This window comes from Leuciscus leuciscus (assembly GCF_965113295.1).
Source record: "Leuciscus leuciscus genome assembly, chromosome: 5".
NCBI classification, from domain to species: domain Eukaryota; kingdom Metazoa; phylum Chordata; class Actinopteri; order Cypriniformes; family Leuciscidae; genus Leuciscus; species Leuciscus leuciscus.
The window spans coordinates 28964073-28979695 of record NC_138729.1 but is presented as its reverse complement, the minus strand read 5'-3'; the positions used below and the strand labels follow the sequence as shown (position 1 = coordinate 28979695).

The 15623-nt window shown below is 38.1% G+C and overlaps 2 protein-coding genes across 2 annotated transcripts; one reads left to right on the top strand and one right to left on the bottom strand.

The window, feature by feature from the left end:
• Window positions 1-1556: 1556 nt before the first annotated feature.
• Window positions 1557-5588, bottom strand: kptn (kaptin (actin binding protein)). The gene is made up of 12 exons (XM_082169834.1): window positions 5297-5588; window positions 5130-5212; window positions 4898-4982; window positions 4709-4763; window positions 4485-4563; window positions 4331-4404; window positions 4124-4230; window positions 3932-4027; window positions 2726-2789; window positions 2513-2648; window positions 2188-2361; window positions 1557-2089 (listed from the first exon to the last, which is right to left on the bottom strand). Exons 1-12 carry the CDS (start codon window positions 5505-5507, stop codon window positions 1967-1969), a joined length of 1287 nt encoding a protein of 428 aa, XP_082025960.1. The 5' UTR covers window positions 5508-5588; the 3' UTR covers window positions 1557-1966.
• A 5762-nt stretch (window positions 5589-11350) lies between these two features.
• On the top strand, window positions 11351-13593 carry crx (cone-rod homeobox; the record flags this gene model as incomplete). Its single annotated transcript, XM_082170075.1, has 3 exons — window positions 11351-11493; window positions 12432-12583; window positions 12997-13593. Exons 1-3 carry the CDS (start codon window positions 11397-11399, stop codon window positions 13591-13593), a joined length of 846 nt encoding a protein of 281 aa, XP_082026201.1. The 5' UTR covers window positions 11351-11396.
• Between the last annotated feature and the right edge of the window lie 2030 nt (window positions 13594-15623).

Here is a 15623-nt window from a genome sequence, read left to right as displayed (position 1 = left end):
GATAATATATTCACAGTTATTGTGAAAGTAATTAATATAGTATTAATATTAAGAAAGATTATAGCCTCATTAAGGATGGGTTTTGGCTTTCCTACAGTTGTAGTGAAGAGACTGCTGTCATATGTTGTGCTGCGGGTCTGCAGCTGAACATTTCTTGCCCCATGGGACTCGTTTATTAAACGTGTGTACCCTAAAATCCACGCCAACGGTGTTGCTTCGCGACACCTGAGATTCTAAGCAGACGCACTTTTCCTTGTGTGAGAGTTGGAGTAGGCTACTGCAGGTATTTAGAAATCTAATCAATTCTTGCCACTTGCCATTCTCAAGTAAAGGATTTGGACGTTGACAGTTGCCCTTATGTTAAAGGGATAGTTCATTTTGAAATAAAATTTTGGTATGTTTTAGCTTACCTCAAGGGCATCCAAGATGTAGGTGTCTTTTTTTCCGCAGTAGTTTCAATTTTGATATTTTTAGGTCAAACCGTTCTTGTCAGTCAAATAATGCAGGTCTATGGTCACCACCTCAAAGAGCATGCACAGAGTCCAAATTAAAACAATTCCCCATCGTAAGTACACATTGATGGCCTAAGACACGAAACGAGCGGTTTGTGTGAGAAAACGAACAGTATTTATATCGTTGTTACCTCTTGAACACAGCCGCGTCCAAATGATCTGAGGGCGTGGGCGGGTATACAAATATACACTAGGCTGTGTTCAAGAGGTAACAACGATATAAATACTGTTCGTTTTCTCACACAAACCGCTCGTTTCGTGTCTTAGGCCATCAATGTGTACTTACGATGGGGAATTGTTTAATTTGGACGATGTAGAATTGTTTTAATTTGGACTCTGCTTGCTCTTTGAGACAGTGACCATAGACCTGCATTATTTGACTGACAGACAAGAACGGTTTGACCTAAAAATATCAAAATTGAAACTACTGCGGAAAAAAAGACATCTACATCTTGGATGCCCTTGAGGTAAGCTAAAACATACCAACATTTTATTTCAAAGTGAACTATCCCTTTAATTACATTAATTAGGCGGCGTTTGCAAGGCGGAGATCTAAGTTAGGACGAATCTAAGGGCCCAGGCACTTTTGGGGGGCCCAGAGATCGATTTTATTAACGGAATGGGTGCGGTAGGGGGCCCAACCTCATATTCTTTCATAGGGCCCAAAATTGATGGTGGCGCCCCTGATCTGAACCATTAGCTGCATACAATTTCAAGAACATTTGTGATTTATAGATTTTGCATCTGTAAGAGAGGCGTACGCTCGTTCTTTGAATCACAAGTACGCACATTTAAGATTTGACCATATTATCAAATGTAGGATGGCTTCTACGCAACATTTAATAAATGAGGCCCTAGGCCAGACCATGTCAAAGATCTCAGGATTTCTGAATGCACTGATGCAGTGTTAACTGACTGAGGGCGCCCTCTTCTGGGGATATGGCAAAATACACGTCTTGCCTGAAGAACTTTGAAATATCATGAAACCAAAGCCTGGGTTTAGAAATTCTCAAAGCAGATTAAAAATGGACCAAAAATATTGACGACTTTTCAAAGATTTATATACCCCTGTAACTAAGACAGATAAAATGTGAATGTCCCTTTACTCTAATACAACCTGCTACTGACTAGCAACAGCAATGTATGAAATCATGGTTTTACCAGGTTATGATGTAAATAAAAATAAAAAAAGACACCCCATGTCCCATCCGAAATTCAACAACAACTACTTGTGACCAATAGGAAGTAAGATTGAATAGGCTAAGTCTGGCTACAAAACATGGTACCAGCAGCAAGAAGTAATTTTCATTTCAGTGTTAAAGAACTGCCTGCTAGATGGCTTGGATTCATACACAAACAGAATGAAATATTTAGCTCTTCCTTAACCATTTGAAATACAAATAAATATCTTTCACATAAAAGTCAGTGTTGAGCGGTTGCAGCTCTCTGTTCATTCAAATGAACTGCTCTTCAGTATCTTGGTTTTTGATCGGCTGTTCTTTTGAAGAAACAGGCAGTCTTGATACTAAAGTGGACAATCGGTGAAGAACAAGATCTGCCGTTGTTTTCAGACTGTGCTGTTTGGGAGGAGAACAGGAAAAAACACAGAAGCTTAATTAACTAAAAACATCAGTAATCAATAATAATAATAATAAAACAGCTCAGTGACAGTCACCTGAAGTATATGCAGGCCTTTTAAGGTAAGAACTGCTAACTCTCTTAGTCCGTCTCCTGCCAGGTCAAGATAAATCAGTGACAGAAGGGGACTTTTAAAACTCCGTCTCCACAGCAGCTGTAACTTATCCTCAAAAGCTCCTGTTGTTTGGGGAAATTTGTAGCAGAGCAGGTCCTATAGATAACAAATCAAATACATCATTGTGCATACTGGTTAGCTACTTATAATTTTAAAATGTCAAATTACCACCAGTGTTATGAACTCTTTCCTTGTGGCATACATTTGTTCCCTATTATGCGTATGTATTTTGAATCCAGCACTCTACCTGTCCATACGTTCCTAGTAGCAACTCATGTTGTCCGTCAAAGTCCAGATCAACAACGAGAGCACAGAGAACCGCATCACACTGGTCGCTTTCTGCCAAACACAGCTGTCTGCTCAGTCCATACTGCTCTACATCCCTGAACACACACACAATTATTTTACACCACACCAGACACATGGTGCACAACAAGCAACATACTAAATAGGCTCTAACCTGTAAACAACAGCCATCTCTATCGCACTGGTTACCAACAGATTAAATGTTTCCCTTTGACTACCTGTGGGGGAAAAAGACAGATAAAGAGAGATTAATAACATTTTTATATTTTAAATCCAACATTTGATGGAAAACAAAACCTTTAAATCTTATATTTAAAAATGAAAAATACATGAAATTACCACTATAACCAGTAGATGGTGGTAGAGGAGCACTTATTGGCTCATTTTAGCCATTTCCACTCCCTAAAATAGTTTTTCCCACACATTCTGCTTTTTAATTTATATTAAGACATTATAAAACCAGAACGTTAAAAAAAATTATCATAAAAGTTTAGCACTTTTTTTTTAAAGTTGAAAAGTCACAAAGACTCATGAAAAAGAATAACTTTTCTTCAAATTGCGAATGAATTACACAGAAAGTGAGCAAGGAGCGCTCCCTTTATAAGCGGTCAGTCAAGCTCACTGATTTGGGGACACTTGTGAAAACTCCAATTTTAATAATTTAATCTTACTAAAGTGCACAATAAATCTCTAACTTACAATGACATGCTTTGTTTGTGATAATGGGTTAGGGTTAGGTTTGTGAGCATGTAGAACATAGACTGTCACTAAACACATCTAATTGGCCATTACTTTCAAAAGACATGCCTGTGATTGGCTACAATACTCAACGCTGCAAAATCAAGTTGTAATTGGACACATTTGCAGCGACTAATGCGTCAGGCTGATGCTGGGGCGATTGACATTATTCCTGGCATGCTTAATCCGCCTAGATCCATAGATGCGGAACAAACCAAGCAAAATCTAAATATTTTGGGGTTGGGGATCACTGGTCGACTCTAGAGAACTTATCAGGCATTAATAAACTTGCATAAAGAGTAATAATTAATCAAGTCATTCAAAATCTATTTAAAATAAATGCTTTTTTCTATTCATCCAAGAATTCTGGAAAAAAATGCATCACAGTTTCCAGAGAAATATTAAGCAGCACAACTGTTTTCAACACTGATAATAATAAGAAATGTTTCTTTAGCAGCAAATCAGCATATTAGAATGATTTCTGAAGGATAATTTGACACTGAAGACAGGAGTAATAATGCTGAAAATTCAGCTTTGCCATGACAGGAATAAAATACATTTTTAAATATATTCAAACAGGAAACAGTTATTTTATGCATCAACTGGTGATCATATCACTCACTGTTCCCCTCTGTGTTCTGGTGTTGCTCTTTCAAAGGGAACAGCAACACAGTGGAGATGGGACTGTCATGCTGAACACGCCAGTTCTGGAGAATCTCTAATAAGGCAAATGTGCATAGAAAGCCAGAGCTTTTATTAGACTATATTACATTCTAAGAAGAGAAGAGAAAAAACGTGCAAGTGTGTTTCTCACCGGGTCCCTTTTGGTTGACAAGAGAAAGTCCCACAGAACCATTCTGACATCCAAATGCAGTGAGACGCCGGTTTTGATCAATACTTAAGACATCTAACCATAATACACTGCAATGCACACAAAGTACATATTAATAATTATCAAACATCTCAGATAACGGCACGTCTCATCATCCAAACCTGAACTGCAGAAAAGTAAACCACTCACTTGCTTGGCAGCTCCTGCAGTTCAGGAAAGAGTCTTTCCACTGGCTGTTCCTCAAACTGGTGCAAAGAGGCATTCTACCAATCAGACAAAGAGGATGAACTTCAAATCTTTAGTATGAGAGTATGAGAGAGAGACATTTATCTGCTGGGCTGACCTCTTTGTAAAGATGTATGCGCTGATCATGCCCACTGAGGAGAAAGACAGTCTCGCTGGATCCATCTACACAATGCACCCTGCAAAACAAACATGTACTTCTGAACCCTAAATCTTTGTTAGATTTCAAATACCACAACACACTGCATTTCATCTATTTAAATACAAATACCTTACTGGCTCCTTTCATTGTAACATAAATGAACAACACAATGACACACTCACTCAGTATGATAGAGCTGGAAGGGAGTGAACTGGAGCTCCAGGTTCAGACAGCTTTCTATCAACCAGATGAAACCGTCAGATTATTCAGTATGGACCAATTTCAATCAGATTAAAATATGTAGCATATAGTATAGTTTAAGCCATATGATATATATATTCTTTTTTTTTTTCTCCATATGAGAAACTCACGTGCAATAGACTCCAGGTTAAACTCTGACCCTGGTTCATAATCACAGTAAATATTAAGGAAAGGGGTCGCTTTATCTCCTGAGTCCTGAGAGGAAAGAGATCAAAATAAATGCATGAAGCAGAAAATGCAGCAAAAATGTAAGCCCTCATGGATGGAGAAAGTGAGTGAGCGAGGAACATTCTCCATCTAGTTTGAAACTTGTTACTTGTACCAGTTAATGATGAAGCACACCTTAATGAAGGTTATTCCTACGACCAGTCCTCTTTTAGGGGCAGATTTGTTGAAGGCGTCGATGGAGACGATTTCTGCATCAACTTTATTAACAAAACAAGAAATAGTTTTGCATTAGACAGCAAGCTAAAACAAAAGACTTTCAAAGCAAACGAACAGGTTGTGACCTGGTATATATGTGAACTGAATCTCTCTGGCCACAGGTCTGATCTTCTTCTGCAGGTCCTGGTATCTGAAGCACACTACTTTCCCCTTCAGAGTCGCTGCTAGTAACTCCTGCTCGCCTGCCTGGCATAGTCCGTATATGTTACTCTGCGAGGGAAAACGACTAAAACTATCTTCCACAAATGGACACAGGCCTTTTACATCCGGCAACATCTTACAGATGATCACAAAAGAAATAAAACAATTCCTCTGGATCTTACTGGACTGCCACACTAGTGACAAAAAACAACAACATCCGGGTATGGGCGGGTTGTGAGTAAATTTAACCAATCATCTGTGTTTTTCGAACCGCTTGACAAATCACAGATTTCCAAATGAGGCTGTCGTCATCGGCTGTCGTCGACAGTGATACGCCGACGAATAAAATAGAGTATTGAATAGTACAAACATATAATAGTATAAGTCGTATTGTAATATCATATAATATAATAGGCAGAAGAGGAGTAGAGCAGTATCTTGGAAATGCAGAGAACAGTGCCCTGACAGGCTTTCTTCAGCCTTCATTCAAGTTTGTGTTGTCCTGGTTCCACTGGCTAAAATGTGGAAAAAATATAAATGAGCCACGATTAGATGACGAGCAATCAAAACACCTCTTCTTTGAAGAGATGAGTCGGTTTAGCTCTATCTGTAATTCTGACAGACATGGGGTCTGTCTGTGTATTTTACATATCTATGGTAAGCCACAGACCCTCTCATCTTCCAATAATAAGACAATCTCTGCCAATACACTCAATTTTATTAAGCGTAAATATTCCATACCAGTTTGTTTATTGATCATGTCTTAACTTATTCTTTGTGGTTAAGATGCATTAAACTGAAACCAGTGGGAGGCTATTGCTATTATTCGATTAGTTAAATTCCTGATGAGGAAGAACTGGGGCCTCCAGCAGGGGGCGAAATTACATGCATTAAATCCTCCTGGGACCCAATAATAGACTTTTGTCCACTGTAGTGGACATTATATTTTAGTGAATTTCTCTGACATCATACATGTCACATGACACAACCTGGGTGTCCTGTAAAGAGCACATTCAGGACTTTTCAGAGATACCAAATGTTTGGAGGTTTCACCATGAAAACAACTTCTGCTTGGTCTTTAAAAATGTCTGACATTAATTTAGTGATCAAATGTAGCATTCTTATGGAAATATGATAATATATTGTAATTATAATTTAAATTGGACTACTTTTCAAATTGTATTTCATAAAACAACATCTCAGGAAAATGTTATGGGGTTTCAAATAAAATAAATACTTTCTGTTACAGAACAGGACGTTGATTTCAAACGTGTCCAGAGGACATCAGGACTTAAATCATGTTTATCAGGCATTTTAGGAGACACAAGAAGTGAATATGAAAATAAATTATACATCAATATTCCTATGAAATATTAGATATTATTGTTAAAATGTTGCCAATTATTACTCCAATTATTACACTTCTTTTTTCATTAATGTTGCTCCAAGAACACATTAATGTGCAAATTAGATACAGTGTATAGATAGCCTACATTGCAATGAATGGGAATATTAATTTATGGCCATTTTACCCACATATTGCATAAAGTAAAATGGTGTATCAATTCATTCCGTTATTTCTTTCATAACATAGTTGAGAATAATCTTTATACAAATTTTGGTTGAAAAAATCCTGAAACCCCAAAATGTATTGGTGATTGAAAAAAAATCCCATTGTTTTTGCCTATACATATAATTTCATGTCATTTTATTTTTTAAACAACTTAGTCCTGGCGTCGACTACAGAGGACATAGCATAACGTATGAATAAAATATTATTTGTCAAAAATGTTTTTTTTTACCATTTGTTTATTGTGCTCTAAACAGTGTGATGACATGAAAAAAAAAAAAAAATCTGGGTCTCAGGAGGTTAATTCATTTACTTTATTTACAATCTTTATTTAAGGCAGCCATCACAATAAATTATGCAAAGTAATCAAATACTATGGCTAACAATTTTGTAAAAAAAAAGAAAAAAGAAAAAAAAAGAAAAAGATAAGTAGCCTAAATAAACCAACAAACAAACAAAAACAAATAAAATGAGCAGAATATGATCACAAAAGCCATCTAAATGTAAAAATCGGCAGATTTTGTAGAACTAAATACCCAGTAGGCCTATTGTTCAATTAGTACCAATTAGATCTTATTATTATTAGATCTTATATTGTTTTGTTACGCAAATGAATGAAAAGCATATATTGATGCATTCATACACCTATCTGATACAAGTAAACTGCAAAAGTAAAAAGCTCAAAAAATCTATTTCATTACATTTTACTCATTTAGATACAATGCTTAAACACATTCATACCTCTGTCTGTTATCAGTAAAACTTATTTGACCTGAACTGAATTGATTTGAAATAAATGGACGGAATCTCCACTAGAGGGTCAGACAAGCCGTCAATTGGTTATTGGGGCCCTTTTCAGCATACAGCCCCACTGACATTAAAACCCTTTTAATCTGACTGTGACCCAAAGTCTGTCCACATGGGACATATTGTGCTTATCAGCAAATAACTGCCTCATCACAACATCTTCCCATATAAACACATCTACACTCATTACACTCAATACACTGCATTATAAATTGCCACCAGTTGTTTTAAATACCTGTTTATAAAGTGATTACAATCACTGGTTTGTGAGGGATTATAGTCAGAAGAAGAGCCCCATGTTTTGTACATATATTTAGCACATATTCAAAGTTTCGAATGAATCTGTTGTCTGATTGTGCAGAATATTTTATATGCATGCTTAACTCACTGTTTAGAGAGCGTGAGTGGATGTGTGTGTGTGTGTCCAGGGTGTGTGTTTCTTAGGGGATTAGAATTGTGTGAGTGATTGGTGCTGACAGCGGTCTGTGTATTACTGGCTGGCCTGCAGATTAAGCCGCTCCTTTTTAGACTGCCTAATCTGGATTAACTGATGCAGTGTGCCTGCAATGATGCGGCCCACTACCTCTCTCTCTCTCTCTCTCTCTCTCTCTCTCTTACTCTCTCGCTCCCTCCCTCCTTCCCTCTCTCTCTTTCTTTCTTTTTATCTATCTGTCACCCCACTCGACCTTCTTCACCCCAATCTATCTTCACATTTTTCTTTCCTTTACCTCTATTTGCGTAGGAACATTTTGTTTATTTCATCTGTTTTACTCTCCACTCAGATTAAATGTTTGTTGCAATGTTAATGTGTTGGCTGTGTATTTCTATGCTAATGTGCTCTGGAGTGTGTATGTGTGTGTGTGTGTGTGTGTGTGTGTGTGTGTGTGTGTGTGTGTGTGTGTGTGTGTGTGTGTGTGTGTGTGTGTGTGTGTGTGTGTGTGTGTGCGCCTGCGGATTAGAGTTTAGTCCACTTCCATAATTGCTCTTGTGCCTGCATAGCTGGTTGTTGCCAGATGGACGGACTGGTCCCCCCACCCCCCTCTGCACCACCCTCCACAAAACTTTGCCTTCTGCAAGCGCACAAGCACAGATCCTGAACACATAAACATACAAACATCATACTGACACAGAACAACAACAAATTCATCATTTTACTGGTTTTAAACAAAAAACAACCACCACTGAAAAACTGCCATGTTGTATGATGTGGTAATCTGAGCAAAGTATAAAAAAAATTAATAAATAAAAAGTAGCCTGATTATTAGTTTGTTGCATAAATAAGCAGACAAACAAGTAAATAATAATTTATTGTTTGGTAATGATATTGTCTTTAATTCCTAATTCTTCATGTCAGTTCTTTACTTGCATATTTAATTCGTATTGTACAACAATATACATTAATAAAAAATATTTTATATTGAAGGCCATTGCTGGGAAGTGTTGGACAATTGGATACTTTGCGGGGGGAGTGGATGAGGTGGAATATTTTCTGTATGTGTATAGCTAAATAATCTTGATTCTAAACTAGAAAGATATTTGAGTTTCTTTCTAAGATTTGAAGAACCCCTTTTCAACTCATTTTTCTTTTTCAAATGACTTAAAAACAATTATTATTATTTTTAGTAAAGCAAGCTGATCGGATTCAAAGTAAGTATGTTTTATCCATATATCTAAAATCTGTCATTTCCATCATTTAGAGAAAAGCTTGACATAATAATTTAGGGAATCTGAAGACTTTTTTTTGCCCTTTGTCCCTTGACTGTGGAGTTTGTACTGTACTTAAAAGGGATGACGTCTAGTCACAGCCAAATAACCCTGTCTGCTCTCTCTGTTTAAAGCCAACCTATCACATTCAGTTCATCTTGAGAGACAATTGATGCCTTTCTCTTACCTCTCTCCCTCTCTCTGTCACTAACATATTTACACTCAAACAAACAATCCTTTCAAATAAAACATACATGTTCTTTCTATAGAAAACATTCTATTTAAAATTTCAAACAGCTCAATACAGCAAACTATAGTCAACATCCTTCCAAATGGACGTTCTCCTTTCATCTTTTATCAGGCCCTCCATCACTGGTCAAGATAACACTTGTCCTTCATCTTGTTTTAATTCATCATTTATCCATACATTCCTTTGCTCTTTTTCTTTTCACCTTTTTGGGTCCTGTAATTTTTTAAGATTTTAATCAGTTAATTGCAATCAATAAACAGATATGCAACTAAATTCTTATACAAATAAATATTATGCAAGTTGCTATGCAAAACTGTTAACACAGGACTGAACAAGAAAATATCCACAAGAAACATTTAACCTAGCTCATATACGAAAATAATAATTCGATTAACGAATGAAATTTCAGAGTGTATAGTCGTCTTATTTATGAGATTCAAATTACAGTTGCGTCTAAAAGCCTGTCCGAAGTTTGAGCCATTCGTTTCTATAAAGATAGCAAAAATAATGCCAATAAACGAAAAACAAAGCATTCAGCTAATTCATAGCCTATATAATGGTTTACAGCTTGTACACAATTTATAAGATAGAAATAAAAAAATCGAATTCTTGATATGCAAATTGTAATCTGAATCTAAATTATTTTACGAACAAACATGCACAAGAATTCAATAGCCTATAAGAATTTTATTTATTTTCAATGCTTGTGGGCAGTGTCAGAATTTTTTTCGTCATATATTATAAAGAAACGAGTTCTGCCTTCTGAATTTGTTTTTTTTAGGGACATTTTTACATTTGTCAGGGCGCATTTTTCGAACTTGTAGCCTGCAGCGTGTCAAAGACATGTATGGAAAATGCTTGCACTGAATCAATTAATTAATGGTTGATACGGTTCCTAAAATCGATAACTATATCTAGAGAATATGCCTATTGTTAAAAAATGATGTTAGATATTAAACAATGCGGCATTTTGAGGCATTTCTCGTGGCATTTTTGCTCCGATCCCTGGTCATTTTCTGTCCATGCTATGAAGATTCGCGACATTTCGATAGCCTATATCTTCAGAGTTTTTATTTATTAATTGTTTTCAACGATTACACTTTTTTAAATCAATTTATTTACTGTCATATGCACGTGTTAAGATAGGCTAGCCTACACGTCAAAGTTGAGGAGAGAGAGAGAGAGAGAGAGAGAGAGAGAGAGAGAGAGAGAGAGAGAGAGAGAGAGAGAGAGAGAGAGAGATGCCCCTTGATTAGCTGCTCGGTCTCTTATTTCTCATAGTGTCCCGCTCCTGTCCGGTCTTGCCCAGGGGACACGCGCCTTAACCAACGTCAACATTTTTGTTGAGCTATAGCCTAATTGTAAATTTACTTTTTACTATTTCCTCACATTTAGCTACGCTCATCTTTGATATTCAGGACGATATTAAAGACAAGAGTTGTGAGAGTGTAAGCTTGTTCAAGGCACCGAGGACCGGGAAAACATCTACAGGTGTTTGGAGCCGCGTGACTGAAGGAGCACCGCACGCGCCAGGCGCGAGCACAGACACACGGCCGTCAGGGGCAGAGCGCGACCCCCGACCCGTAAAAAAAAAGCGTCACAGAAGAAAAAAGAGAGTGAGAGAGAGGGGTGAGAGAGGGAGGGAGAGAGAGAGCAATAGAGAGTGTGTGCGAGAGACGCGGCCGTCCCAAGAATGATGTCCTACATAAAGCAGCCCCATTATGCTGTGAACGGGTTAACACTGTCCGCCTCAGGAATGGACCTGCTCCACACCGCCGTCGGCTACCCAGGTCAGTTCTTTCTCATTAATTATTTACAATATATTGTTTCAGACATTCGATTAATTTTGTTGGTCGTTGAAGTCAAAAGAGACGGGACAAACAAAACTAAAAGGTAGCCTCATCTTTCCTGTTTCATTTGACATGATTGTACCCCTTTTCCCCCTACAATTTAGTCAGAGCGAACATCATTTCACCAGTTGATAGCCATATTAACTGAACTTGCTCACGTAGTAGGCTAACAAACGTAGTGCCCACGTTCTAACAAAAAATAATGTCAGATAGCCTATATATTAAAATTTCTTCTTTACAAAAACGTCAGAGTTTTTTTCGTTGTCAAATTTTAATTTTATGTGATGGTATGTTTGTTTGTTTGCTTGATTATTAAAAGGTTATTTTAGCCCATTATGAAAAGCTTAATTTTTTTATGTAAATATTTCGTCCGTTTTATTCGTCCGTTTTACAAATAAAAATAATGATCATAATAGTAGGCTACTGAGTGAAGAATACAAATAAAGGCTAAATGGGTTAAATAGCCTAATATCAATATGTAATCGGCCTAAATCACTAATTAAAAAAAATATACTGACGTAACGATGTTTTTATGCGCGGCCTTAGTGACGGACCTCAGTCACTCACTGACTGGACTTAAGTGTAGCTATAAAAAAACACAAGAAATATTCTAAAATACAACCATCTATCTATCTATCTATCTATCTATCTATCTATCTATCTATCTATCTATCTATCTATCTATCTATCTATGGTGACAATGGACAGTCTCTCACCAACATCAACCATATTAATGACTGTTACAAGCTCACATAAAACGATTAACATTGATGATGCTACCATGTAAAAACCAAACAGTTTTCTCTAGGCCTAGGCTACATGTATTGGAAAACCTAAAGTTGTTTCTTACTGTATGATGTCGATGTTTTTATAAATAGCCACTCCTAGGAAGCAGCGTCGGGAGCGCACTACCTTCACACGCACCCAACTGGACATTCTGGAAGCCCTGTTCACCAAAACACGCTACCCAGACATATTTATGAGAGAAGAGGTGGCTCTGAAAATCAACCTTCCCGAGTCCAGAGTTCAGGTGAGTCTTCCTCAAACTGAGACAAACACCTTTCTGACACCTCTCTGACTGCATAACATCTTTCTAAGCACACCTGGCCTAATGTCGGATGTGGCAGAAACAGACGATGCTCTTCAAATAAAATAAAATACATTTATCCCAGCATCTAACACGCACTTGCTATGATGCAATGAAGGTAAACTGTATATCTGCAACTAAATATGTACAGTGCTGTGTTTAAAGTTGAATCTATTTTAATTTCTTAAGTCACAAGTATTGAAAGTGGCCACAACTCTGACAGTGAAAGTCAGTGTGTGTGATGCCCATTATTAATGCAGATCACATCACATCCATCACAAACACATTCTTTTTGATCTATTGAGAAATGAGCCAAACATGTATTTCATCTTCAACCCCGCTCTTATTTCTCTCAGGTGTGGTTTAAGAACCGCCGTGCTAAATGCCGCCAACAGCAACAGCAGACCAGCGGTCAGCCCAAGCCCCGTCCCCCCAAAAAGAAGTCCTCCCCACCCTCTGAGCTGACCTCTGACCCTGGCGCCAGCTCCTCGGTGGCGGCTGCCCCCGTCCAGGCGGTGCCCCCTATTGCCAGCGCAGGCACAGCACCCGTTTCTGTGTGGAGTCCCACCTCTCTATCCCCCCTTCCCGATCCATTGTGTGGCTCTGGCACGCCCTGCATGCAGCGCCCCGCTCCCTATCCCATGAGCTACGGTCAGCCCTCGACCTATAGCCAGGGCTACAGCTCCTCTCCTTACTTCAGTGGATTGGATTGCAGCCCGTACCTCTCTCCCATGACCACTCAGCTGTCTGCGAGTGGGGGCGCCCTCTCTCCCCTCACCGTGCCCTCCATGGGTGGCTCGCTCAGCCAGTCACCCTCCCTCTCCTCCCAAGGATACAGCACCTCCTCACTGGGTTTCAGTTCCGTAGATTGCCTGGATTACAAGGACCAGCAGGCCTGGAAGCTCAACTTCAGCACCATGGACTGCCTCGACCATAAATTCCAGGTGCTGTAAAAGAGAAAGTGAGCAAGTGAAGAAAAAAAGCAAGAGGGAAGGAGAATTAGGAGACGATGCATGAAGAATCAATTAAACAGAACTATTGTGCCGGAGACATTTTGATGATGAAACAGGTTTGATTTAGCAGGATTCATGTGATCTCAGAGGTGAAAAAGGGGGCCCATTTTGGAACAGGTGAAGACTCTGTAGTCCAGATCTGCTCTGTGATTGGCTGAGAGTGAAGGGACTCCTCAAGTCTACTGATCAGTCATCATTATTAACCATTTACCTCACACATACACACACATACAATCAAATAGCTTTCTCAACACATTGGGGATATTTAGCTATTCACTAATACACACACACACACACACACACACACACACACACACACACACACACACACACACACACACACACACACACACACACACACACACACACACACACAAAGACATGCACATAATTGGAGGGGAACCTCTCAGTTTCTCTGCAGGTACAAGCTTCTTGTTGGACAAAGTTCTTTCTACTTTTTTCATAAGTTTGGTTGGTTTGTCTGTACTGGGAAGCATTAGGAGTTCTTGTGTTGTGCATTTAGCTTGATGTTATTTATGTATTTTTAAATTATGTTAACTTATAACAAATAATGTTGTTTTCTGTTAGTTTGAGTTAATCGTTACTTGCTTTATTAAACTTCATTTAATGGCAGTATAGTCATGCTGTTGATATATATTTTCTATTTGGGTGACCTTGTGTTGAAAAATGTTGGTGTTTACAATTGTTGTTATATTGCTTTGACCGAATACATTCAGAAGGGAACTAAAGTTTTTAAATTTTACATTTAGTTTAACTACACAATTAAATGTGTCTTTGTTTAACAAGAATTGTCAAACAAGAGTTGTCTAACTTTGTTTCTTGTTGATTATGCAAGATGAAGTACTAATGTCAATTAATAAAAACATGGCTGGAAACTTAGTTAGCGCACAGCATAAATGATTTACGTGAGGAAAAAAGGGGAAAAAGGGGGGGGGGGGGGGGTAAAATTTGGTCTGAACAGCACAGAACTTAAATAAATTGGGCTACAACTGTCCCTCATGCAGAAAAAAATAAAACTAAATAACATTTATGAATATAAAATACAAAACAAAGTACTGAAAAGTTAAAACAAATCCATTCATGCCTCTAATAGGGATTTTCTGGTATCAGCTAGAACTGGCAATTCAAACTGTAATGAACTTCAAATGTATTTCTTCTGCTGAACACAAAAGAAGATACTCTTCCATACTCTGGAAGTCAATGGGGTCCATCAGCTGTTTGGTTACCCATATTCTTCAAAATATCTTCTTTTGTGTTCAGCAGAAGACAGAAATTCATACATGTTTGGAACAACTTGAGGGTGAGTAAATGATGATAGAAGTTTTTTTTTTTGTGAACTATCCCTTTAACCAACTAAACTGAAAGAAGATGAATTTCCCTTGAAAGGTTCAGTGCTTTGGATTTAAAAACACAAAGTGGAAAGATTCACATACTTCCACCATCTTCTCCATGATTTACTGTGACACCCTGGGGTTGGATACACAGGTGGCCCACATGGAGGAGGCATCTGGGGTCCACAATGTTGTAGTGATGCGATGGTGTTGTCTGGTAATCGTGTTGCTGTGATGGTGTGGTGAGGGCGGCCCCGCCCATGAAGCCGGGTGTGTGGGGTTATTTTAGCCAATGACCCAGAGAGCACCTCAATCTCCTTACTGTCGACAGAACACTACCCTAAAGCAATTAAACAGGATTACTGAACCTCCCTCTCTCTCTTTCCTTCCTCCACACCTCTCCTGTTGATTCCAGTTCCAGCTCTCTCTGCTATGACTCCTCCGCTATGATTATTCCATCATTCTTTATCTCAGTCCCAAATTAGATTCAAAATTAAGAGTTACAGCGGTCTGCCCATATGTTTAATGTCTTTGCATTAGATTTATTAAAAGAAATTAACTGGAATTTAAAAGAAATTGTGCAAACATACACTCTTAAAAATAAAGGGTTCTTTGTTT